At 37.7% G+C, this 26,976-nt stretch overlaps 1 protein-coding gene across 6 annotated transcripts in view; it reads left to right on the forward strand.

The window, feature by feature from the left end:
* The window catches only part of vps13c (vacuolar protein sorting 13 homolog C), a 119,168-nt gene that overhangs the window by 74,583 nt on the left and 17,609 nt on the right, over positions 1-26,976 (forward strand). For 4 of the 6 annotated variants that reach the window (XM_031899120.1, XM_031899123.1, XM_031899119.1 and 1 more), the window contains 20 exons: positions 1,042-1,211; positions 1,513-1,757; positions 4,769-5,004; positions 7,002-7,094; positions 7,571-7,936; positions 8,168-8,257; positions 8,504-8,659; positions 9,041-9,305; positions 9,384-9,544; positions 12,010-12,131; positions 13,779-14,088; positions 14,276-14,665; positions 15,148-15,252; positions 17,436-17,600; positions 18,317-18,445; positions 22,302-22,435; positions 22,526-22,652; positions 23,376-23,611; positions 23,854-23,995; positions 25,187-25,327. In XM_031899120.1, coding sequence (XP_031754980.1) covers positions 1,042-1,211; positions 1,513-1,757; positions 4,769-5,004; positions 7,002-7,094; positions 7,571-7,936; positions 8,168-8,257; positions 8,504-8,659; positions 9,041-9,305; positions 9,384-9,544; positions 12,010-12,131; positions 13,779-14,088; positions 14,276-14,665; positions 15,148-15,252; positions 17,436-17,600; positions 18,317-18,445; positions 22,302-22,435; positions 22,526-22,652; positions 23,376-23,611; positions 23,854-23,995; positions 25,187-25,327 — 3,783 coding nt within the window. The remainder of the gene's footprint in view (positions 1-1,041; positions 1,212-1,512; positions 1,758-4,768; positions 5,005-7,001; positions 7,095-7,570; positions 7,937-8,167; positions 8,258-8,503; positions 8,660-9,040; positions 9,306-9,383; positions 9,545-12,009; positions 12,132-13,778; positions 14,089-14,275; positions 14,666-15,147; positions 15,253-17,435; positions 17,601-18,316; positions 18,446-22,301; positions 22,436-22,525; positions 22,653-23,375; positions 23,612-23,853; positions 23,996-25,186; positions 25,328-26,976) is intronic. The other 2 variants (XM_031899121.1, XM_031899124.1) reach the window with 1 other exon arrangement.

Genomic DNA, 26,976 nt, shown 5'->3' on the forward strand with positions numbered 1-26,976 from the left:
CCAGTGATTAGTCATATTGTATATTAACATTAATCCTTAGCAGATTACATTTATGTACATTATCCACACAGATCTTCATCTGCTGTATTAAGTAACTTTTTCACATTAATTGGGGGAATCCCTATACTGTTATCTAATGTGTCTATTTTAAAAGGAGTAGGATTCTAGCCATAATGAAGAAAGCAGTACCAGACCCTACCAATCGACTTTGGCCATTGTGTCGTACTATCATTAGCAATTTTTAATGTCCCAGTTTTTATTGCTCTTGATTTGCTCATTGTCAATTATATTTCCTTGTCACAAAAGGAAAAATGGGCAGCTGCTCCCAGGATGTATTAGTTATAATAGGGCACAATAGAAGTGTCTATCAAGAGGCTAAAGCAAGCACTTTAAATCAGTTTCAAAATTCAAAATGTATCTTCTTAAAAGAGGGATTATTAAGTTATATTTAAAAAAAATTAACAAGATTGATCAGCAAATAGACTACAACTTTGAACAGTATATTTTACCCACTGCAATACTTTATGCACAATTTCATAATCCTGTGCAACATTATTAGGGCAAATTAGAGCAATGTTTATTATAGTTCCACTGCCAGACTGTACTATGAGAAGAAAAATCAACCACCATGTGGGTCTTCACTTCTTTATGGAGAGACAGAGACTGCAGTCTATATACCTTTCCCTGTTGTTGTATGTAAGACACTGCAAGACACTGAACTGGGGGTCCCTGCTTCATTTTGCCGGGACCCCATGACCGGCGCATGCGCAGTAGAGTGAAAAGCCGACCTCTCTGTTAAAGTTCGTCTTTTTCACTCTACTGTGCATGCGAACAGGAAGAAGGAAGCGCTGCAGCTACCCCGGGCTGGTGCTGTTCTCCCCTAACAGGGGCACCAGCCCGGGGTACAAGGTAAGCAATTTAAGTCACTTGGGGGTGCTTAACATTTTGGCACCCCGAAGTGACTTTGCCTTTTCTTGTCCTTTAATCAAAAATATATCTCTCCAGGCAATTTGTTTCATATTGTGTTTTTAACTGCTGCAGGAAACTGCCCTCTGGCTACATAATGAAAGTCTGCGCCTTGGGGAACTTAGATTGCATCTTCTTACCTCTTCTGGTAATATGTATTCTGATGGCTCTATGGATGCCTCTGTTTATCTTAAGACCTGTACCTTGGATGACTTACGGGAAGGTATCACAAAAGCCACTTCCAGGTATGCCAGTGCAGGAATCTTTAGATGGTACATATAAAGTTTCAATAAAGTTATGCAAAATTGAAAATTCAGTCAGATTTTGTGTTTTCTTTTAATTACACACCTTGGTGGTATGGCCTGCAACTATTCTACCCGCTAATTTAAATGTGGCAGGTAATTTTTTTTTTTTTTTAATTTATGTCTATGTCAATAAAGTGCATACTTATTTTAGTATTTGTAGTTGGAAGAAATGGTTTGTAACTTTTTCACTTTCCAAAAAACAAACAATAAAAATGCATTTTGTTAATTTACTACTGGCTAGAATGATTGACCAAAAAGATGGAGTCTGTGAAAGAAACATGGTTGACATAACCTACAAGCAAGGAGCACAAGACTGTTTAATCACTACCATCTTGGAGAAGCTTTATGTCTGTGCTAGTATGGAGTTCCTTATGACTGTGGCAGATTTCTTCATACAGGCTATGCCTCAGAGCCCATCAGGGGAAAAGTCAATGCAGAAACATGTGAGGCGCTCTACACAAACAAAGCCCAGAGCAGAGAGTGGAGGTACATTAAAAATTTCTGTCAGTATGTCATGAGTGACCTGATGTTTAAGAACGTATGTGAGATAAACCCACGCAGGGATTACCATTAAAGTGAGACAATGTGACCAATGTGATGTTTTAGTAACCTAAACCAATTTATGTTTATAGTAACTTTACAAGTGTTACATACAATTATGGTAATTTTACAAGTGTATGTATTAAGAAATGGATTATTTATTTGGTATAAATATCAAAGTAGGCCAGTAGAGGAGGCTCTATAAGATTGTTAAGGAAGTATAAAGGCTACAAGTCCCATAAGGAATTGCTTTCTCCCAGTGCAAGGTTTGGGAAATGGATCATTTGTTTCAGATATGAGCCATTTCCTCTCATACAACATATATGTCTATAAAATAATTGAAGTTTTGCCACCTTAATTGATTTTATACAACTTTTTAATATAAGGCAAATTGTTTGAGGATTATTTTGTCCCTTTAATATTTTCTTTAGAAAAATACAAAAAAAAAAAGTTTAAAAAAAATATATTGTTGTGGTTTAATTTTGGCAAATCTGAAATCATTCCTAAGTAAAGTCTGAGAACCCCGGTGCATCTGCTTTGTAGCATTAGTATTTCACAACTATTTCCTAGTTTTGTCCATCCCTCCAGTTTTTCAGGTCATCGTTTAGGTTCACAGATAGACTTAGATAGCTTCTTCTTTTACGGTCTATTTATGATTTTTTTCAGCTGAATAACCTTGAATCTGTGGTTGTCAAACTTTTCAATTCAATTCCCCCTTGCAGGTCCAACTTTTGCTCTCCCCCCTTAGTTGAGTCATTCAGCCGTAGTTCCAAGACTATCTAGGACAGCAAATAGATATTTATGTCATGTATTTCCCTAACTTTTAGCTGGGTTTTTAAATGTTCAATTCCCCCTTGCAGATCCAACTTTTGCTCTCCCAACTTATTTCAGTCATTCAGCCATAGTTCCAAGGCTATCTAGGGCAGCAAATAGATATTCATGTTGTATATCCCTAACTTTTAGCTGTTTTTTTAAATGTATCTAGGAAAAAAAATGACTGTTCACCACAATTCTTACCTTAATTAAACCCCCTTCACTTAACACCCCCCCCCCCCCCCCAGTTTGAGAACAACTACCTTTAAGGGAAGTTCATGTTTATTAAAACAAAAATGATTGGTGCCAAAGCACAGTAACCCTTTCCCCTTTGCAGCATGGTATTTTGACCCTTGGAAATGATTTTTGATTTTTTATATAGGGAACTAATAACGTGGGAGATACAATGCTGTAACATGCAAATTTTGATGTGATTTTCAGGTGTTTTGTCAAGTATCAGTTTGGCAAAAGTTTGCAGTTTGGTGTAGAAAGGCATGTTTACCCATATTGGATTAGGAGCAATGAGTATTTTCAGAAAACCTTTTTTTGGGGTAAACATATGTTTGTGGTTTCACCCCACAAAAAAATTGGCATATGTGTTAATTTATCAGTAGCTAAAGTAACATTCATGACAATTTGTATGCAATATTTTGGGGTTTCTGCATGCCAGATATTTGGTAATACTATGCCTACTGGGCATCAAACTGTTGCAATCCTTAAGGCAGTTTCCGAATAGTTCAACAAATTCGCTAAGTTTGAGAAAGCTTTAGGAAGTAACAGCTCTTTGCTGAAGTATTTTTAAAGAGCTACACATCCATTATGTTCAGTTTCTAAAGAGCTATCATACAGCATAGGGTGGTAGTGTGATGAGTTGTTGCCAATGAAATGCAAAGTGAAACTATTGAAGGCTCCTTTCTGGAATTCTCAGTGGTAGCTTCATTCATGTGGCTTTAAGAGCTTCCTGCAGTTTGTTGACATAGAAGATGAAAATGACATGACATATATGAACTTACTTGTAAAGCTAAAAAATATAAATTTTATTGTGCTGTACAGGTTTAAAAAGCATCTTTCATCTTTGACTTGTACAAAAGATAGCACAATGTGTGTTATAGCTTATAATCTTGATGGACATTCCAGTTCATGGTGCAGTCAGTGATGTTCTATTGGTAGATGTGGTAATGCAATAGTTAATTGCTGTGTTTGTAACAGATGTTGTTTTCTAGGGTAGATTTGATTTTTATGAACCATTTTAATGAACTAACCTCTTGCACAACACAAAGCATACACCTAACTTCTTCCATTTCCTTATCCTGTGAAACTGACGTTTTTATTATTGTAAACCGTTTTCCGACACAAATCCATCCTTTGCTAATTGTTCTGTTATCATGCCCCTCATCTCAAATTTAATTATATTTGATGAAAACATTATGAATCTAGCTATCCACTCACTGCCTTTCAATAAACCTAGTAACCCTTTTATATTAAAACTTTACAATTCTCTTTTCAGTCAAAAGCTGACATGATTTTTTGTATATTTTTATTGCACATCATTCTTAATCAACAGTTTCAGTTACACTTTATACACTACGATATGAGGTTTTTGCTTTAATTCTTACTGATTACCTAGGGCATAGAAGTAAACATTGTTCTGCTGCACAGGAAGTTATCACATTAGAAAACAAATTCAGGACATAAATAGAATGCTGAGACAAGCTCATGTGATAGCCGTTTTCTTCCTGATGGTGATATAATACATATTCCTCTCCAGGACACACTGTACTACTATTCATTAATGAGGAGCTACACTGAACAGTTGATTACATTTTTGCATTGTTTACCCTTCCTTTTAACTGCACTGAAGCTAGCATAATTTCCTGCATTAAAGGCAGAAAAAAAGTAAATGAGTTAATTAACAAAGAAGCACGGGTCAAATATTAGGCAAATCAGCTTAGATATCATAATAATAACAGCTAATAAATGGCAAATACAATTCATTTTTGAGAACTAAAAGGTCATATATTTTATGAGGATAAAAATAATCATGCGAATACTATCAGACAATTAACTAGGCAGCAGGCACAGGAAAGAGCATGCAAATGGTTTGATTGTCATTAACTCCTGGCATGTTTTTTGTCTCAATGCAGAATCACATCCACCATCTCAGAAGAAAGTAAATGTTAAAGTCCTGATTATGGATCCAGAAATAGTATTTGTGGCAAATCTAATGAAGGCAGATGCTCCTGCCTTGTCTGTGTCCTTTCAAGGCAACTTCACTCTTGACAGTTTATCTGGTTCCCAGAAGGTGGCAGCTATTGTGAAAGAATTCAAAGTTCTTGCCTGTCCTTTTCTAAGAGAACTGCGTGGAAGCAATATCACTACGGTACATAATATGGTGTAATATTCCCAATAATTGTTCCACCAATTCGCCAATGACGTATAAAAGACACTATTTATAGGCAAGCCAATCCACTTGTGGGATTAGATGGGCCAATGTCTACGGTGGCAACGCTGTGCTGGCCCTAGGAGATATATATATATAATGTATTTAATAATTCATCCTATTTTAGAACATTTTTTCAGTATTGAAACAATACAAAAAATTTTTTGTGGGGGGAAAAGGGAAGGAAAGAAAAAAAAAAGAGCAGCAGCGTAAAAACTAAAAGAATGGTGTACCATAGGCTTACAGTCTCAGTTATATAGGGAGGAATAATTACAAATGGGAGGTTGGCCAAGGGGAGCATATGAACCAATCAGCGTTTTTTGGTGGAGAGATAGGTTACCCAGGGCGACCAAATATTGTTATGAAGCTCCATCTTATCATCTAGGATAGCTGATAGGTAGTGCATAGAGTGGATGAATTTAAGTCTGTCTTTGACCATTGTTATGGAGAGAGAGAGATAGCCAGTGAAGAACTATAGCCCATCGGGTAGCAGCCAAAATTTGTGCAGTCAGTATGTGTGGTTCAGGGGAAAGATATGGGTAAGGGGCCAGTAATAATGCAATTTCTATAGTAAGGTTGATGGGTATGGACAGAAGTTGAGAGATAAAGTGGGACACTTCAGACCAGAGAGCCGAAACAATGGGGCAATGCCATCATGTATGTAGATAATTCCCTGTATCAGGGCACCTTCTAAAGCACGTGGGGGGAAACTTAAGCTGGCCATACACGTGGCGATCTCACGATGTTTCGTACGACCGTCGGTCGCACGAAACATCGTCAGATCCGCCACACACCATTCAGGGCTGAATCGGCAGGTAAGGAGGTAGAAACAATAGGATTTCTACCTCCTTCTGCCGATTCAGCTCTGAAGGGAGAATTTTGGTCAGGCGCCTTCTATGGCGCCCGATCAAAATTTTCTAACTTGGCCGATCGGCGAGCCGACCGATTTCAGCAGCTTCCTGCGATATCGGTCGGCTCGCTGACATGCCATACACGCACCGATTATCGTACGAAACGAGGTTTCGTACGATAATATCGGTGCGTGTATGGCCACCTTTAGATCAATGGCAAGTGTATTTTTAATTATTTCAAAACACTATCATTACTTGATGTTGCTTGTTCTTTAAGATATCTCATGTTTGGCCCTTTTAAGGTAGATTATTAGATTACCAGTGCACAGATAATCCCCTGAATACTGGACTAATAAAACAGTCAAAGCAACAGTGGGAAAAGGGAGGGGGTTGTATACTGGTAATCTGATATACCATTTGCTCTTGTATTTCGGCACTATAACTGACAAGGCTTTAAAATAATGAACAGGATGAAACTGATGTAAATGTTCTAGGGTTGCAACCTGCACCCCCCAGTCTGACCCTGGTAATAAACAAGTGCCAATAAACATACATGCAATCCCTGTTTTTACCAGCTGACATTTTCTGTATATTATTGAAATATTGCAGGAGTGTTTAAGCAGGGGCACTCCTTTTATAAGGCAAGGTAACAATCTTGCCTCAGGTGGCATTGCCCCACAAGTTACCAGTTGCTCTAGGTAACTTTAAGTAGTTGCTGTTTTCCTGCTTACACCTATTGAGTTTAATAATTCATCCTATTTTAGAATATTTTTTTCTCTTCTTAACTATTTCTGCCTGTGGGCTAGTCAAGAGCGATATCAGTCGCCTCGTCAACACACCATACACACACCGAATAGTTCTATATGATAATATTGGTGCGTGTATGACCACCTTTAAAATTTTAGAAGCTTCTGCAGCTCAGCATTAGGCATACTTCAGATTTCTGAAGTAAGGTTGCGTTTGGCAGTGTCCCATTTCTCCATTTGTCCATTACCTGTCATTGGAAGAGCTTGTGTAATGGAAAATATAGATACGGTACATCTGTGTGACACTTTTCACTTTAACATATAATTTTTTGCCCAATAGGTAATGCAGCCTTGCTCACTGCAAATTGAAGGTACCATAGATGCTGCAGGTGCCAAGAATCTTATTCTTAGCTTGGAAGAGGTTATTATTAAGGTAATTATGGATGGTTGGATCATCCTTTAAATAACAGTAACAGTAAAGCTCTGCTCTTATTTTACCTTGTTGTTCTTGTGATTTCCATCTAATACAAACTAACAGCCCATGTTATACCACAGTGTTCAAGAGGGGGCAATGCTGGTGGAACAAACTTTATTACACACTGAATTGGGTAAGCAAGTGTGTCAGCCTTAATTTATAATACGTTCCCCTTGGGTATACCAGTGATTGAAACGTGTGAGTATGCATTTTGGCATAGAGTTCGCGGAGAATGTGTGTTGCCTATTATCCACTTAGGCACTAATTAATAAGTGGCCAATGACAAGTATTTTCTATTTGAGATGTAGTCTTGCTTACATATGCACCTTGTTTATGTTATATTGCTTCACTCTTTTACAGTTCTGAGTATGCAGAGAATCATTCTGAAATGTTACTGTTTTATAAGTCTTTGTCTGCACTTTTCTGCTTTGCAGGTCTCGCCAATCATACTAAACACAGTGCAAACAATCATAGATGCACTGAAACCAAAGCCAAAGGAAGAAGAAGTAAATGAAAATTTGACAGAACTTGTGAATATCTGGGATGTGAGGTCAATAGATAGTTGCAGCAATTGGTTTCTTGGAGTGGACATGGCACAAGAAATTACAGAGACCTTTCAGAGCTCTGAGCACAAAGAGAAACAGGAGAGTTTTGAACTGGAAGTGAAATCTGTACAGATTACCCTGGAATGTGGTTTGGGCCACAGAACAGTGCCATTGCTTCTCATGGAATCGACATTTTCAACAAAAGTTAAAAACTGGACATCCTTTATTAATATAACTGCTGATACCACTTTGGAGGTATATACCAATTGCAAGGATCCATGTACTCTGACACTAATATGTTTCTCTAGCCATAGCTTCTATAGCAAGTGTACATTTTTGAGATACTTTGTTAAAGCCCGATAGTAAGTAGTGTTGTTTCTTCCTTTTTTTAATGAAAGCTGCTTTTTTTTTATTCATGAAAAATGATGCACTATTAATGATGTACATTATTATACTTTACTATTGGTTTGCTTTCTGTGCTCTTAGGTTCACTATTACAATGAAAACTACGCAGTATGGGAACCTCTGATTGAAAGAGTAAATTGTGGAAGTCGCCGCTGGAGTCTTAAATTTGAGGTAAGAAAATGGTGCATATCACGTATTATTGTGGTCTTTATGGAAGCAATCTTTTATTCACTGTACTATATTACATCTTCCCATGAGGTATTGTGCCACTTATACTTGTGCCTTTTTAGTTTCCTTTTTCTGAGCAGACCTGGCCATGTTAACTAGCACCTATGAAAAAAATGATTGTCATCTGCCAAGTCATGCCAACTGGAGTGTCTTAGTTCTGTAAATTTATATCGCTTACTGTTTTTACAGATGAAGAATAACCCAGTAATGGACAAAAGCCTGTTTCCAGGGGATGACTTTATTCTAATCCCAGAGCCCCGATCTGCAATTAACATTTATTCCAAGGACACCATGAATATCACAATATCCAAATGTACCCTGACAGTGTTTGGAAATTTGGCTAAGGTGAGAGATTGCAAATACATTTTTGTCTTTATTGCTCATATAGACATTCTTAGCCAATAGCTGCAGAAACTGCTGTATAAAACATTTCGCTAATTGTACATAGCTGAATATTAAGCTATAACTATAGGACCCAGTATTTAAAACCCTTTATTATTAGTTCAAAGCTGAAAACCTATACTTACAGAGGAAGGTGTGAGGTATTGAACATCAGATTAGATCTGTTTAAGTTTAGAGCATTTACTGTTTGTGAAAAATCTTAAAAAAATTTAAAAATTCCCATTTAATATAAACAAACCAACTTCTTTAATTGTAATATAGCTGCTTTTCAAAGAGACCGTGTTGTAACTGATCCCCCTCTTATTCTGAATTACTTTTCTCAAGGCTTTTTCAGAAGGAACAGCCTCTACATATGACTATGATTCAAAGGACAGAGCTCCTCTGACCATAAAAAATGCACTGGGCATTCCTATTATTGTTCAACATGGATCAAATATGCGTAGGAATATACCGTCCCCTCACTCACAAACCCATGATGTGGATGAGGGCCAGTCACTTGAGTTGGAATTCTGTGCTGTAGAACTACTGAAACGTGGGCAACACTCTGCACTGCATCGACAGGATAGCAGCCTCTTAACAGTCGGAATTGGTAATATAATTGCTTTATTCTGTTCCATCCTACACTAACGAGATTTGAAGTCTAACTGGTGCTGTTCTATATCAACAGTACCCCACGGATATACAGAAATGGCAAACATCCCTGTTACCAAGACAGCCCGACGCCTGTACAATGTGAGAAACCCACAGCAGGAGAATTTTGTGTCGGTACTTGTGCAAATTGATGCCACTGAAGGGAACAAAGTTATTACCATCAGGTCCCCATTGCAAGTAAGTAGCAGAACTTTTAACATGCACATTTACATACTTTACTCATTGCACATTAATTTAATACAGATTCGCTCTTTATAAATATAGTGCTATAGCTCTCAAAGCTTACATGTAACAATTTTTCAACACAACTAATCAGTGTGAGAAAATTTAAATGATAAAGAAACAATATCATATCTCTGTAAAATAGATGTACATGTTTTAAAAAAAAATATACAAGAGTACATTGATATGATTGATTGAGTACATGATAGTTCATTTTTTATGTATTTTAGCCATGTGAAAAACACAAGTGTCTTTTATTGTACTGTTCCACTGAAACTTATGTGTTTGCTTTAGAAACACTTCAGGTATGGGACCCATTATCCGGAATGCTTGGTACCCAGGGTTTTCCGGATAAGGGGTCTTTCTGTCAATGACTTTCCTTTTCCATGGTGTTCAAAGATGTAATACAGTGTTTTTTGAATAGAGAGGGGCAGTTGGTATCAATTTCTGATTATTATCAGAGTGCTCCCAATCTCCCAATGGATCACACAATCAAGAAGGTGATCCTTGTAATTGTAAGGGTTATGGGAGTCTCTAGAGAGGCATGCACATAAGAGCACTGAGGCCCAACCAATGTACAAACTGGTAAACTGTCAGAACTATGTGAGTGAAAGAAAACAAGGAATCTTAATAATAGAAAGTGTGTGCGTTATGTATTAAGATCTTGATTTCCCTTGGGGGGAGATTTATCAATGTTAGAACTTAATTTTTTTCCACGATTCAAGTTTTTTTGTGCTATAAAAAACTTGATGTCTGTTATTTATTAAGTGCAAAAAACTTAAATTTAAACATTTGCCATCTAAAAGCTTGCAAGTCAAGCCATATTTTCAAACTCAAATTTTTTGTGTTTGTTAACTGTTTAATTTCATACTTTTTTCTTTTCCTCTCTGCTTGTAATTAAAGGGGAGGTAATACCCTTTTCAACATGAGTTAAATGAATAATATTTCCCAAGGATATATTTGTGTATATGTATTCTCATATACACATGTACATAAATATTCCTGATTATAGGGGTCTTTAAGGGGGGTCAGTCAAAAATATACATTTATTAACAAAAGCTAATGACACATATCTACAGTAACAACAAACATACAATATATAACAGATATTTACAAAGATAATTACAAATGTATGTATGTTACATAGAATTCCACTGCCTCCTTTATACTCACCTTTCCATTGAGTCTGGCATCTGTGTCCTCACTGTAGAAACTCCAGGAACACACCAACTAAAATTGACCCATGCTATTAACTTGACTGACCATAGGTAAATGTGTGAACTTATGATTGGTCAGTAACTTAGGTTAATATGATTTAAGTAAGTCTCCCTGAGGTAACCATAAGGCTTGTGCTGAACATACTTTTTATGAGCTATTAGAAGGAGCCAGCAATACACATTAGAACTGCTTTCAGGTAGTTTATTGTTTCTCCTTCTCCCATGCAACTGGAGGAGTCCCAAGCCGGACTTGGATTTCTTACTATTGAGTGCTATTCTGGCATCTACTGGTTGTTGCTATCTTGCTGCCTTCCTACTGCTCTGCTGATCGGCTGCTGGGAGGGGGAGGGGGGGGGATGAAGAATATGGCTAGCCCCATGTGAAATTTCAAAATTAAATATAAAACAATCTATTTGTGTTTATGAAAAATGGATTTCAATATAGGATTCTGCTGGAGAAGCTCTATTAACTGATGTGTTTTGAAAAAAAACATGTTTTCCACAAGAGTATTCCTTTAAACATAGAAGGATGCCCACCCATCATCCGCAATTAATGTAACCTGTTGGGATTGTACTGGAATGTCTTGTGATATTCATTGGTTGTATCTTTTATCTATATACATTTGAACAAAATAAACAGAGATGCACATCAAACCACCCTAGTTTTTACAAATACAAAATTGGTCTTATTTTATTAGTTGTGGCAAAATTCTACTATGTAGCTTTTCACAATCAGCTCAATGCCAGTTTCACTGTTTGCCAGTCATACCTCATTTACCCTTAGAGGTCTTTAGCAAAGCCAACATCTTCAAAGACTACCAATATTTTGCTATCTCTGTTTATTTCTGTAGCCATAGGTTCATGTTATAATTAAAAAAAAAACAGGTTTGTGGAATGTGGGCAATTATCTGTTCCAGTCTTGGAACTTTAGGGCCAAGACCCATCATATGTGTGCCTGTATGTTATCCACCCTCTTAGATTGTAAGCTATAGAGGACAAGGACTTTCTACTGTGTCTTTTACCACATGGCATTTATTCTTTGTATATTTATACTTATTTATTGCTTATAATATTTCTCCTCTCTCTGTGTCCTATAAAATTCTACACTGCTGCATACCCTAGTAGCCCTTTATTAGTTATATATACATACATATACATGTGTAATCCTAAAAGAAATTGCAATATTGTTTTTTTTATCTTTCAGATTAAAAACCATTTTTCTATCCCATTTACTGTTTACAAGTTTGTGGCCTCTGCTAAGCTCCTGGAGCCAATTGGAGTGGCCAGACAGGATGAGGAGTTCCATGTGCCACTTGATTCCTACAGGTACATTTCAGTGACTGCTGCTGCATCTTGACCCTACAAACACATGCTTTTGTAATAATAAGAGAATAAGAGCTTTCTTCAATGCTTCAATTTAAAGTTGTCATTATTTTATCTGTACAACATCCCATAAACAAAAAAAGGAAATGTATTTTACCATAACACAGTTTTAGTGGCACAGCAGCCAATGACCCCTCCAAAGGTATTTCCCAGCTTATTAGAAGAGGATTTACATTTTAATTATGTATTTCTTTGCAAACAGTAATATTATGAGGATGTGATTCTCTGTCAGACCTTAAAACCACAAGGTTGTTGACTCAGCAATTGTCTATATACAAAACAAATTTGTGTTGGGAAAACACTTTATTATTTATTATAAAATGCCAATGGCAACAAGCAGTGCTTTGTTAATTTCATAAAAAGGTTTAGGTGCCATGTGCTAAAGACCCTTAAAGGAGCAGTTCAGTGTTAGGCAAAAATGTAATGTATAAGGACTGGAGCGGGCAGATGTCTAACATAATGGCCAGAACTCTACTTCCTCCTTTACAGCTCTCTTAGCAGTTAGCAGTCAGTAGCCAATCAGTGACTTGGGGGGGGGGGGGGATATGGGACATACTGACCTGCATGCTCACAAACTAACTGGACAGGTATGTCCCATGTGGCCCTCCCTAAAGTCACTGACTAACTAAGAGTTTAGAGAGCTGAAAGCAGAAGGTAAAGTTCTGGCTATAATGTTAGACATCTGCTCACTCCAGCCTTTATAGATTCCATTTTTGCCTGACTAACTATATTGCAAATGCGCAGGCTTTCCATTTTACCCAGTTTCATTTTTAACTGAACTGTTCCTTTAAGGTAGGTTACACCATAAAGTCTATCAAGTTGTAGGGTTGTAGCGGCACATTGTTTTTAAAAATACCTGCAGTACTATATGCATTTTCCCATTTATGAGTATTATTTGAATACATAAAGACAACATGGATTTATGATTTGGGTGTGTTTATTTATAGAGTTTGGTGAAGTAGGCATTTTTACCATTGGATGACTGACCAATTATCCTTGATGTGACATACCTGAAGGGTCTTCAACACAGCACTTGTCTAAATACCTTTTTATGAGATTAACACAACACCGTTTATTGCACTTGGAACGTTATTATAATTTTGCAATTAAGATTAGCCAATGGCACATACTGCTAGAAAAAAGTGTATTTTTCTGAAAATTCCAGGATTGGGTTCAGGATTCAACCAAGATTCAGTTTTCAGCAGGATTTAGATTTGGCCGAATCCACATGGCTGGCCAAACCGCATCCTTAAAATCATGTGACTTCTTTTCACATGAACATGGACGTTTAAAATTTTTAACTGCATGCTGCGCGACAGTTCTATTTGACCCATAAGCAAATTCGGATTTGGTTCGGTATTTGGCCAAATCTTTCACAAAGGATTTGGGGTTTGGCCAAATCCCAAAATAATGGATTCAGATAAAGCAGGTTATTATTTATGGGCTGTTTTATGCAATATGTTTTTATAGAGACCTGCATTCTTCAGGAGTAGAGTTTTACTTTAAGGATTGTTCAATATACTGGTCTGCTGCTTGTTGCTGACTCTGTGGCACAGAGAAGATTTAGATTAAATACTGTAATACTCCTAGGTGTCAGCTGTTCTTGAGGCCTGCAGGTGCTCTAGAGGAACAATTTAAGGAATCTACAAGCTATATCACATGGAAGGAAATGGTGCACAGGAGCAGTGAAGTTAGATGCACCCTGCAGTGCCCAGCCTCTGAGATCAGCTTTCTGCCCCTGATGGTGAACTGCTCGGCAGTGCCTGATGAAATCAACTTTATCTCCAGAAATGGGGAGAAGGAGTGGGATCCAGCCTATATCATCCATCTATACCCAACTTTGACAGTTAGAAACCTTGTACCTTACTCCATACGATTCCTTCTTGAGGTAAATGCTGAGGTATATCTTGAGTAAAATAAACTGTTTCATAATATTTGTAAATAACAAAGGTTCACAGCTCTTTACAAGATGTAAATTAAACATAAAAGATTACAATCTATATCTGTAAAACTATGTTTCTATGTGTGTATGTATATTATCTATATATATATATATATATATATATAATATATATATTACATTACAGGGTGCTGCAGAAACACATGAGTTGGCAGAAGGAAGCTCCTTAGATGTTCTTCAATCACGGATCAGTGGAGAGATCATGGAGCTTTTCCTAATTAAGTATCAAGGGAGGAATTGGAACGGCCACATACGAGTTCATGAGAATCTATCTGAATTTTTTCCAGTACTTTTTACTGCTGACTCCTCAGAACTTTTGACAGTGGACCTTTCTGTGCATGTCAGGCACATTGGAAACCGCATGGTGTTGTCTGTTTACAGTCCGTACTGGATAATAAACAAGACCTCACGTATCCTCCAGTATAAGGCAGAGGATATACACGTGAAGCATCCTTCAGACTATAGAGATGTGATTCTCTTCTCGTTCAAGAAGAAAAATATTTTTAGCAAGAACAAGGTACACTTTGATTCTATGTGTTAAATTATTGGTGATAGCTATTGTTACATGTCTTACCATTTTCATTTAATAATAGCAGATATCATTTTACAGAAAAAAAACGGATTGGTTTATTTTTTTTACATCAGCCCATATCTTTCCTTTTTACCTTTCGTCAGTGTGGTAGCAGGTTTTATTATACCTGGGGCAATAGTGCAAGCAATGCTTCCTCCCCAATAGTGAAAAATAACAAGCTCATACTCAAATGCTTTGCTTTAAAAAGTTATCAACCCTAACTGTTAGACCCTAGTCAATATGTTTGATCTAAATGCCAATACTGTTAAAGAGGGCTGGCCAGTGCTTGTAGCACCCTAAAATATATATTTATATATTTGTTTAATTCTTGTGTTGTCAATAAATCTCACTGTAAAAGAGTTCTAAACAATGTTTGGGAAGAACATTTTAATGAAAAAATAACCAGTTTTTGTATTGCTGTAATACAGATTCAGTTGTGTATATCTACAAGTTCCTGGTCTACCGGGTTTTCACTGGATACAGTTGGAAGTTATGGCTGTGTGAAGTGCCCTGCAGTGAAAATGGAATACCTGGTGAGCTTTATTGAAACAAAATTCATTTATGTCCGTTTCGTATAGCATTGTCAGTTTGCTGCCTTTTGCCCTGTCTTTAGAATGCGCTGACATGCATGGCAGTTCCCTGTCAGTGCACACACGAGCAGATTCCCAAGGTGTACAGAAGTCTGCCCATGTGTGAGTACTGATGTATGTTGTGCTTTTCAGTGTATTCTTAATACTAGGTGGAAGGCAGTGGATTGCAGAGAAACACTAGCTGTAGTATTCAATATACAGTTGGCAAGTATCTATTTTCCTGAATGTCCTAAATGTCTCTAAATGCGCCCAGGGTGTGATATTATTGCTCTAAAATCTATTGTATATAAATATTTTTACCCCTTGTGAGTCATTTGTGTACAAAAGTGTAAATATTTTTGTCCATGATTATGTAGTTTTAAAGGAGAAGGAAAGGCAAATAAATAGTTAATCTGAAGCTGCAGGCATACCTTCAGTTCTCTCAATAGTGCCCTTAAGTCTCCCCATATTTCTCCGGTTCAGATGATCAGAAGCCTCATAGGGAAAAAAAAAAAACTCTGAGCTCTGTGAAGAAAATTCCCATAATGCCTCGCTCCTGCACCAAGACCAAGAGCCCTGTACATGCACAGTTTGTAAGACTATGAGGAAGCTTCCTGCTGATTGGCTCAGATCACACATTCCTAAGGGGGGGAGGAAGTTCTTAGTATTCTTGTGGGAGGGGGAAGCAGGAGAGAGGAGAGAGCTGCGCAGACTCTGCCACAGGAATTACAGAGACAGGAAATCCTGTTTCTTTTGATAGAGAACTCAGTGCAGCATTTCTGTGACTGTATTACATAGACCTTTCCGATAAAGCTTACTTAGTTTTTACCTTTCCTTTTCCTTTAATAGCAATCTATTCTTAGTCTAAAATGGGTCATTTTCCTAGATGGTGTATACAAGTCAATCCGCTGCCTTCCACACCTTGCATGTGTGTGCACTGACAGGCATGGAATATACCCTAAAGTTCCAAAAACCACTGTGCGTGTCCACTGCCTGTTCCCATACCTGTCATCCCAACCACATACAAGGTGTGGAAGTCAGCAGATCAGAGAAACTGAACCATGTGCCATTAGCATTATTGTGTTTATGTTAATTACAAATGTTCTACCAAGATAACTTGAGCTACGGGTACAGTATCAAACCTGGCCAAGCAATATGAGTCAACTATAATGGATAGCAATCCCTTTCTTTAGCTGAAAAATTGATTTAAAGGAGAAGAAAAGGTAAAAACTAAGTAAGCTTTAGCAGAAAGGTCTATGTAAATACAGCCATAAGCACTTACAGTAATGTTGCACTGAGTCCTCAAAAGAAACATAGGATTTCTTGTTTCTTTTTTTGAAAACATTGTGTTCCAGTGTCTGACTTCCTCTCTCAGAAACAGCCTTAATTCCCGTGGCCAGAGTCTGCACAGCTCTTTCCTCTCTCCCTTCTCCTGCTAAGAGATTGCTAAGAACTCCCTCCCCCCTCCCTTAGGAATGTGTGATCTCAGCTATAACAGCTAGAGCAGCAGGCAGGAAGCTACTTAAAATGGCAGCTGCTATCTTAAGCAAAACAGAGAAAGCTTCTAAAGCTGTTTACTCGGGTATGGTAATGGTTTCTGCAGAATAAATAAATTGTTCTAGATGGCAAATCTGTTGGCAGTAAAATGCCAAAATGCCTCACCGTTGAAAGAAAATCAAATTGCTGCTGGTATGCCAATCAAAAGAACAAATTGCTCAAAAATACACCAGCAGGAATTTTAGTTGGATTATGTGGCTTGAATGACATACCTGCTGCAATTTCAGTGATGGGCAGTAGCAGGCTATATCCTTTGTATCATTGTCCTAAGGGCTAAGACACAGAGGGTGTTTGGTCTGCTGCTGCCATCTGGTAGAAAACAGCAAAGGACAAAACACCCCTTCCAACATTGCTTTATATATTTGTGAATGAAAAGGGCCCTACTGAATGGGTGCACACAGAGTAACAAGAGGCAATTTGTAACTGATACTCAGATGATTAAATATGGATGTGCTAATAGGGCTTTTAGTGATTACTTGGGCTTGTAGTTACTGTATGCCTATTGTTATGTTAACAGTATTTCAGCAGAATCCAAGCAGTTTTTGATGTGCTAGTACAGCTGTTTTTTTTCCCCTTTCTGTTTTTCCAAGGTTGGAGTAAATATAAAAATGAGCAGTTTTAATCTGAGTCGGATTGTAACTTTGACTCCATTTTACACTCTTGTTAACAAATCCAAGCTGGAGATTGAAGTGGGGGAAATGGCAACTGATGTTTCCCCTACAGACATCAAGTGGAATTATGTTTCTTCATCTGAGGTACATGAATTTCTTTGTTTTTGTGTTTTACCGTGTCTGTGTTTGTAATTTAGATGGATGGTGACTAAAAAGTAGCTCATGATATTAGTATCAAATGAGTATTGAACAGATAACTGGTAGATCACAATAGTGTAATCCACAAACTGATCATCAGCCATTATTTAGCAACTTTTTTAAAAATGTACTTTATTCCAGTCAGTGTAGTGTATTCCAGGCTGCTAATGTGACCCCCATACCCCATAGGGCCCTAACCCAAGCAATAGACAGTGTCAGACTGGGGAGCCCAGGGCCCACTGGGACTACCACTTCAAAGCCCCCCACCCCAGTTGCGACCCCCTCAACTTGCACCCATGCCATATAATCACTTGGACAGTTGTCTTAAGGGGTACCTGTCACCCTAAGAAATAACTCCAAATTATTTTCTATATTGTTAGTTGAACATAGAGGCGGGGCAAGCAATATATGATTAACAGCTGGGATTTTTAAATGCCTTTATAATGGGTTTGGATGTGTTAATATAAAAATGAATTTGGATTTGATGTTTAATTTGAAAAGGACTTTTATTATACAGTTTTTTATGTCTGGGTGACAGGTCCACTTTAAGCAATATAATGTAGGCTAAATAGCTGGTTAGTAGAGAAAAGTGTAGTGCCTTTAAACTGTTCTTTGTGGTGCTGGTTTCTATACAATTTTACACTCTTCTTTTTCTATTTCAGTGTATCCCTTTCTGGCCTGAAAACATATCTGGAAAGTTATGTGTGAGAGTTATTGGATGCGAAGGAATATCCAAACCTTTTTTTTTCAATAAACAGGACAATGGCACACTGCTCAGTCTGGAGAGCATGGTAAGAAGCATGATGAGCATACCCTCAAATAACCATTTCTTTTTATTTGTCATTGATGTCTGTTCTGTATAAAATAATCTACTATGTTCCTTCAATGCATTTTTAAAGCATTCTTTTAAATGTTTGTAACTGCAACTTAATCCAAAGGAACTGCCCCCCCCAATGAAACCCCGGCATGCCTCTGTATGAAATTTGGATCAGACCATAGCATTTGTTGTGAAATGCAGTAAGCAAAGTGCAATTTATAGCACAATTGCCATGTGTCTTTTCCTCTGAATTCCAGCGCCATTATGGGCACAGAGGGGCGTTAATTCTGACACAATATCTTATGCACTTCCTCACAAATCAGACACAGTGGTGCCAAATATTTTGGAAGTCTGTTAGGAGTAGTTTTTGCTGGTCAGTGTACGAGTGAGCTGTGCATCCTATTCTTTTGGCACAACTGCGCTACGGCACTTGGGGCAGGACGCTGTGGGAATCCTCGAGCTGCTGTCTGGTCAGAAGTTGGCAGTAGCTCCAGGGTTCCCTTGCATCGATAGGTGCAGTAGCGCCTGGTTTGAAAATGAAGGCAGGAAGGACTGAACGGCACCGAGCATACTTATACGGAAGTGCGAAGAGTGCATTTTGACACATATACCTTTAATGAAAGTGGTTGGAAGTTGCCCACTGCAGTGTAATGAGCCCTCTTTCCCTTTCAACCCCCTTTTTAACCTTGGACATGCTGAAAATTTCCCCTGAAGGTCTGTAATCCCAAATCTAAAATTTTACCATAATGAAATATAATAATTGCAATAAAGTTTTTTTGGAAACATAAATTATATTTCTTACATTGTTTGTTGGCTGCATTTACCATTGAAACAATATTACATAGTTAATTTGGGTTGAAAAAGACAAAAGTCCATTAAGCTCACCCCCCCCCCCTCTAAATGAACCCCAGGACACATGCATTACATACAACAGACCTGCCTATATCTCACATCTCTCTATCTATATCTATATATCTGTATATATATATATATATATATATATACGATACGTAGATTCAGCACTCCTAAGCATAGTCCATAGACCCGGGTGCTACCAATTAAGCATTAAAAATAGAAATCTAGTGATATTGGTGCACACCGGGAATCATTTAAAACATAACTTTTATTATAATAAATACATTACGCGACAGGCCCAAACAACAAATATTTTATATCATGCAATTATTTATGATATGCGATTATTGCACTTTGGTTGATATTTTATAGAATCACTTAGGTCATGATATAATAAGAGATATATATATTTTTTTTAGAATGGATATACACATGCACAAATAATGGCCACACATTGGACTATTCAAATTTGTACACAAGTAACCACATTGGTTAATTACATAATGGTCAGAGAATGGGGATTGGGCACCTAATTTCACATGCTAGGGTACACAGGTATTTAGATGTGATGTGATGCACTATTGTTTTTTATCCTTGAGAAAGGTCCTAACAAGGACCGAAACGTTGGTTTTAACAATATATCTGCAATAAAAAATTTTTTGATGAAACATTGAAGGGTGTGCTGGCCACAGATGATTATTTTCTATATATATATATATATATATACAGGTCCTTTTCAAAAAATTAGCATATTGTGATAAAGTTCATTATTTTCTGTAATGTACTGATAAACATTAGACTTTCATATATTTTAGATTCATTACACACAACTGAAGTAGTCCAAGCCTTTTCTTGTTTTAATATTGATGATTGTGGCATACAGCTCATGAAAACCCAAAATTCCTATCTCAAAAAATTAGCATATCATGAAAAGGTTCTCTAAACGAGCTATTAACCTAATCATCTGAATCAACTAATTAACTCTAAAAACCTTAAAAAGATTCCTGAGGCTTTTAGAAACTCCCAGCCTGGTTCATTACTCAAAACCGCAATCATGGGTAAGACTGCCAACCTGACTGCTGTCCAGAAGGCCATCATTGACACCCTCAAGCAAGAGGGTAAGACACAGAAAGAAATTTCTGAACGAATAGGCTGTTCCCAGAGTGCTGTATCAAGGCACCTCAGTGGGAAGTCTGTGGGAAGGAAAAAGTGTGGCAGAAAACGCTGCACAACGAGAAGAGGTGACTGGGCCCTGAGGAAGATTGTGGAGAAGGACCGATTCCTGACCTTGGGGGACCTGCGGAAGCAGTGGACTGAGTCTGGAGTAGAAACATCCAGAGCCACCGTGTACAGGCGTGTGCAGGAAATGGGCTACAGGTGCCGCATTCCCCAGGTCAAGCCACTTTTGAACCAGAAACAGCGGCAGAAGCGCCTGACCTGGGCTACAGAGAAGCAGCACTGGACTGTTGCTCAGTGGTCCAAAGTATGTCATTCGGAAATCAAGGTGCCAGAGTCTGGAGGAAGACTGGGGAGAGGGAAATACCAAAATTCCTGAAGTCCAGTGTCAAGTACCCACAGTCAGTGATGGTCTGGGGTGCCATGTCAGCTGCTGGTGTTGGTCCACTGTGTTTTATCAAGGGCAGGGTCAATGCAGCTAGCTATCAGGAGATTTTGGAGCACTTCATGCTTCCATCTGCTGAAAAGCTTTATGGAGATGAAGATTTCATTTTTCAGCACAACCTGGCACCTGCTCACAGTGCCAAAACCACTGGTAAATGGTTTACTGACCATGGTATTACTGTGCTCAATTGGCCTGCCAACTCTCCTGACCTGAACCCCATAGAGAATCTGTGGGATATTGTGAAGAGAAAGTTGAGAGACACAAGACCCAACACTCTGGATGAGCTTAAGGCCGCTATTGAAGCATCCTGGGCCTCCATAACACCTGAGCAGTGCCACAGGCTGATTGCCTCCATGCCACGCCACATTGAAGCAGTCATTTCTGCAAAAGGATTCCCGACCAAGTATTGAGTGCATAACTGAACATAATTATTTGAAGGTTGACTTTTTTTGTATTAAAAACACTTTTCTTTTATTGGTCGGATGAAATATGCTAATTTTTTGAGATAGGAATTTTGGGTTTTCATGAGCTGTATGCCACAATCATCAATATTAAAACAAGAAAAGGCTTGAACTACTTCAGTTGTGTGTAATGAATCTAAAATATATGAAAGTCTAATGTTTATCAGTACATTACAGAAAATAATGAACTTTATCACAATATGCTAATTTTTTGAAAAGGACCTGTATATATATATATAATATATATATAAAGAAACAAAAAGGTCCAGACTCATTTAAATGAGTCTGGACCTTTTTGTTTCTTTCTATATGTATTGTCCGTGAGTTTGGACTAGGTCTTCACACTGGTACGTTAACTCCACTTCAGTTGTACAGTTTGTACAATTATATAATATATATAATATAATGTATTGCTTCAAATCACTTATTTCCTCAAGTCTAAAGAGGTGCTTTGTTATAGTAGTCGGCTCCCTTTCAGGCAAGACTACATTTCACCATAGCGCTTTGCTTGTTTTATGATTAACAGATGTGTAAAGAATGAGAATCACAGAAGTGTACATTAAAAATTGTGTCTTTGCTATAGTATAGCTGTCAACTGTAACATTATTTCAATGGTGCATGTAGTCAGAACCAGCAGTGCAAGCAGTAGATGAGGACAGACATATACAGCTTTCAGTAGTAGTTATATGTACAAATATATTTACAAGTATGGAAAATGTAATTAATATGTACTGTAAAGTTCTTTAGAATTGCTTTTGTTTAAATTCTGCAAACTTTTTATCTTTCCGTTTAAATCCCCCTTTAATTTTAATGGTCGTTTTGGTCATGTTGTGCTATATAAATTGAAGGGATGTGAAATGCAGTAACTATTCCTTACTTATATACCTTTGCAGAATACAGGCATTATAGTAGATGTCAGTATTGCTGATCATTCAACAGTTATTACATTCTCCGATTACTACAAGGGTGCTGCTCCTGCTCTCATCATAAACCACATGCCTCATGCTAAGCTAACATATAACCAGAGGTCAGTTTACCTTAATTAAGGAGAGTATACTATAATTGGCTGGAACATAAATTGCACTTCCATCATATATTTACTATTCCTTCCACACAGCGGAACAGAAATTGAAAAAGAACTTGGCCCAGGGGAGGCACGACTTTTTGCATGGGAAGATCCAACAGGGACCAAAAAACTAAACTGGAAATGTGCCTCAACTACTAGGGAGGTAGACCTTCTTAAGGTTGGTACAGTAGCAATGTGTAATATACCGACCCTCATAAGAAGTGTAATAAATATATACGTCGAGTAATAAACCTTTATGTTTTTGCATTTACATCTTGTTCACAATTCTTTGGACTATTTTTTTATTATATATATATATTTATATATATATATATATATATAGCACTTTGAATGAAGGGTTTCTGATCATTACTGGTGAAGGAACAGGAGTGCTCTAGGCAAAGCGGCTAGGATTTCACCCCACCTGATAAATGGGGTAATCATAATCATGTAAAAATCCAAGAAAAAGTTGTGCATCACATTTTTCAAACATGTTCCAACTTGAGTGGATGACCCAATGAATACACATCATTTTATTTATATAAAGTATATTCAAACTTCTAAAGTAATTGAAATTTATACCAGTGAAAAGTACCAAATCCTAGACAGCCCAGGTCTTTTGTTGTAACCTGGAAGCCCACATGGCAGTTGTAGGGTAATGGCACTATTTGTTAACTTTGTTAACCAAGTGACCTTGGTTATATTGATAAGCATAACAATTTTCTGGACTTTCAGATCTATTGAATGGAAGGACTCCAACCAATTGGAAATCATTATATATAATATGTACCTTTTAAATAAGCCCAGTTTTAATGGTATTCTCTATTGAATGTATTGGCTTATGTTGTCTACTTATTTGTAGTGTGTAAATATTCTTTCTCTTGTGTCGGCTGTTTTGCAGGATGAAAGTGGACAGTTTGCATATAATCAGAACGTCCAAATCCACTGGGTTTCTTTCCTTGATGGTCGTCAGAGAGTGCTACTTTTTACAGAAGATGTCGCTGTAGTGACCAAAGCACGGCAAGCAGAAGAGATGGAGCAGTCCGATCAAGAGGTCACTGTTTCCCTACACAGCCTTGGCCTGTCTCTTGTCAACAATGACAGCAGACATGAAATCTCCTATATAGGGATCATTAGGTAATTTGATACCTAATTCCTTTTAAGAAATGTTTGGGCTCATTTACTAAGTTCAATCATTGTTGTGATTGCAACATTTGGTTCTCGAATCAAAGCCATTTATTTAAAGGTCTAAAGCCACTACTTGCACTTTGGAGCAAAGCTCCAATGCTGTCGAAACAGTGGCCTTGTCTTTGTATAAAATATAGATCGGTAAGTGCTGTATGGTCCTTGATCCTGCCATTGTTGATTCTATCTTATAGTTCTGGTGTCATATGGGAGATGAAACGAAAGCACAAATGGCAGCCGTTTAACCAAAAACAGATTTTTCAACTGGAGGGTGCCTACGAGAAATACCTGACTAATGAAGAGCAAGGATGGGTTTCTGTAGAAGAAAACTTTGTGGTGGGTTTTACCTTTTGGATGTGAAGAGGGACATATCAATAGGCAATGTTTGACAGTACAGCTATTGCAGAACTTAAATGCCAAGGCTCATTTGCCATGTGCATTACCATTCATTTGTTATATAATAAATAACCAAAAAAAGTTTTGCAATCCTGTAAATTATAAAGTGAATTAAGTACCCCCTCTAGTAAAAAATAAGGTCAAGGAACTTCAAAATAACTTTTTATATCCTCATATTTTTCAACAGGTGGTACTTTATTTACTTTATAAATGGTGCTTAATCAGTTATAATCAGTGATGTAATTCCTGTCACATGACTCACTAAAACTTGTGTATTGTAATAAATAAAGCACCACTTATTGAAAAATATGAGTATTAGAAGTCACCTCAAAGCTACATACAGTCATGCACAAATTACTGTGAGAGAGGTCTTGCACATGCCCCCCATAATGTAACATTAAAGGAGACATATTGTGTGAAAAACAAGAATGTGCCAGTGTACTATACTCAAATATAGAATGAATATGCACATTTGTGTTTGGGCCTGATTTATTGATAATTTCTTCATAAACCCTACTAGTCTCGCTCATCTCTTCCACTTCCTGTTGATTCTTTCACTGGCTGTGCAGGGGGCCGGTGGCACTCTGTGGTACACTGCGCTGTAGGGTAGGAACCTATCCACAGCTGACCTAAGAACCGAAGCCGGTCTTTGCTTGTGTGAATGCAGGGCTGTAATTGGCTAACCTTCTCCTGCTGTGCTTCTGGCAGGGACCATTAGAACATGCCCACCCCTTACTGGAAACAGACAGGGGCTGTAGCAAATCTATAGGGAGCTCCAATACAAGAGCCATTTTTAGAGCTAATTTTAGCCCAAAGTGAAACCAGCACCATATATTTTTCATTATTGCCTACAAGATTGGGGGGGATTTTCACTTATGCTATATGTCTCCTTTAATGCTGCACTGCTTAAGCCTTGAAATTAACCCAGTAAATATTGCATTTTAAAGGAAATCTAACGTCTGTGTTTATATCCTTTTGAGTACTTAAGTTGTTTCAACACATTTCCCTGATTTTACATTTTCCTGAATTTTACACCATTTTTTCTGGTTTCCTGAAAAATGTAAAATGGGTGTTCCTGTATATCTTAACCCTTCAACTGCTTTTCCACTTCATCTCTGCTGCTTTGTGCAGGTCTGCTTCAGCAAAGTTCCAATGGAAATGCGCCTTCCTATAAAATGTAGCATCAGAAGAAACTTCATGTCTGGAATCTACATGGAATTCAAACAGTCTCCTCACCAAAGAAGCTTACGAGCCCAGTTATACTGGCTTCAGGTAAGGTACAGATATTATTTCTGGGGTCACTTTAACAATTTAAACATTTGGTCATGCCCTATTTTGAAATGTAAAAATAGACGCATTGGTATTATTAAGACATGATACTACACTGCATATCATAATAACAGAACAGTCCTCTAACTGAAGAGTTAAAATAATTCATAATTATCTCCGGAAAATGCACAGCATCAGTCTGTCTTTGTAAATCTGAATATTGGATGACATTTTTCGGCCATTTTTCGACATTTTGTCTCCCGCTATTTAACACTGGTGACAAACATTCCGTGGGGCTCATTTATAATGTGCAAATGTGCACATGGACAGTAAGCCATACCAGCCATCAGTGACTGGCTTTCTTTAGCCAGCTGCAGTTTGAACAAAGCTATCAGGCAAGCTAAAATAGAGATGGAAAGGGATATTGCAGCTAGGAGTAAAAAGAATCCAAAATTATTTTTTAATTATGTGAATAGTAAAAAAATGAAGCAAGAAGGGGTGGGAACTTTATTATCACGGGGGGGTACGTTGGTTGATGAAAACGGGGAAAAAGCTGAAATTTTGAACTCTTATTTTTCATCTGTCTATACATCTGAGGAGCCAGCTAATGAAGGCTTCCCTTGTAATATGCCCAGTTCTAGTAATTTAGCTACTGGCGCATGGGTCACTCGGGAGGAAATTCAAAAGAGACTTGAACATGTAAAGGTAAACAAAGGTCCAGGGCCGGATGGGATTCATCCCAGGGTATTAAATGAGCTGAGCGCTGTGATTGCCAAACCTCTTCACTTAATTTTTCAGGATTCATTGAGGTCTGGCATGGTGCCAAGAGACTGGCGGATTGCTAATGTGGTGCCGTTATTTAAAAAGGGATCCCGTTCTCAGCCTGAAAACTATAGGCCTGTTAGTCTGACATCAGTAGTAGGAAAATACATTGCAGTTCACAATACTATTAGCTTGTGCCAGCATGGTTTTATGCGTAACAGATCTTGCCAGACTAATTTAGTTGCCTTTTATGAGGAAGTGAGCAGGAACCTTGATGCTGGAATGGCAGTTGATGTCATCTACTTGGACTTTGCTAAAGCGTTTGATACAGTACCTCACAGAAGGTTAATGATCAAATTAAGGAATATTGGCCTAGAACATAATATTTGTAATTGGATAGAGAACTGGCTGAAGGATAGAGTACAAAGAGTGGTTGTAAATGGAACATTTTCTAATTGGACCAATGTGGTTAGTGGAGTACCGCAGGGGTCAGTCCTTGGGCCTTTGCTGTTTAACTTGTTTATTAATGACCTGGAGGTGGGCATAGACAGTACTGTTTCTATTTTTGCTGATGACACTAAATTGTGCAAAACTATAAGTTCCATGCAGGATGCTGCCGCTTTGCAGAGCGATTTGACAAAATTAGATAACTGGGCAGCAAACTGGAAAATGAGGTTCAATGTTGATAAGTGCAAAGTTATGCACTTTGGTAGAAATAATATAAACGCAAACTATCTACTGAATTGTAGTGTGTTGGGGGTATCCTTAATGGAGAAGGATCTAGGGGTTTTTGTTGATAACAAGTTGTCTAATGCCAGGCAGTGTCATTCTGTGGCTACTAAAGCAAATAAAGTGCTGTCTTGTATAAAAAAGGGCATTGACTCAAGGGA

The sequence above is a fragment of the Xenopus tropicalis genome, chromosome 3, assembly GCF_000004195.4.
Source record: "Xenopus tropicalis strain Nigerian chromosome 3, UCB_Xtro_10.0, whole genome shotgun sequence".
Lineage (NCBI taxonomy): Eukaryota > Metazoa > Chordata > Amphibia > Anura > Pipidae > Xenopus > Xenopus tropicalis.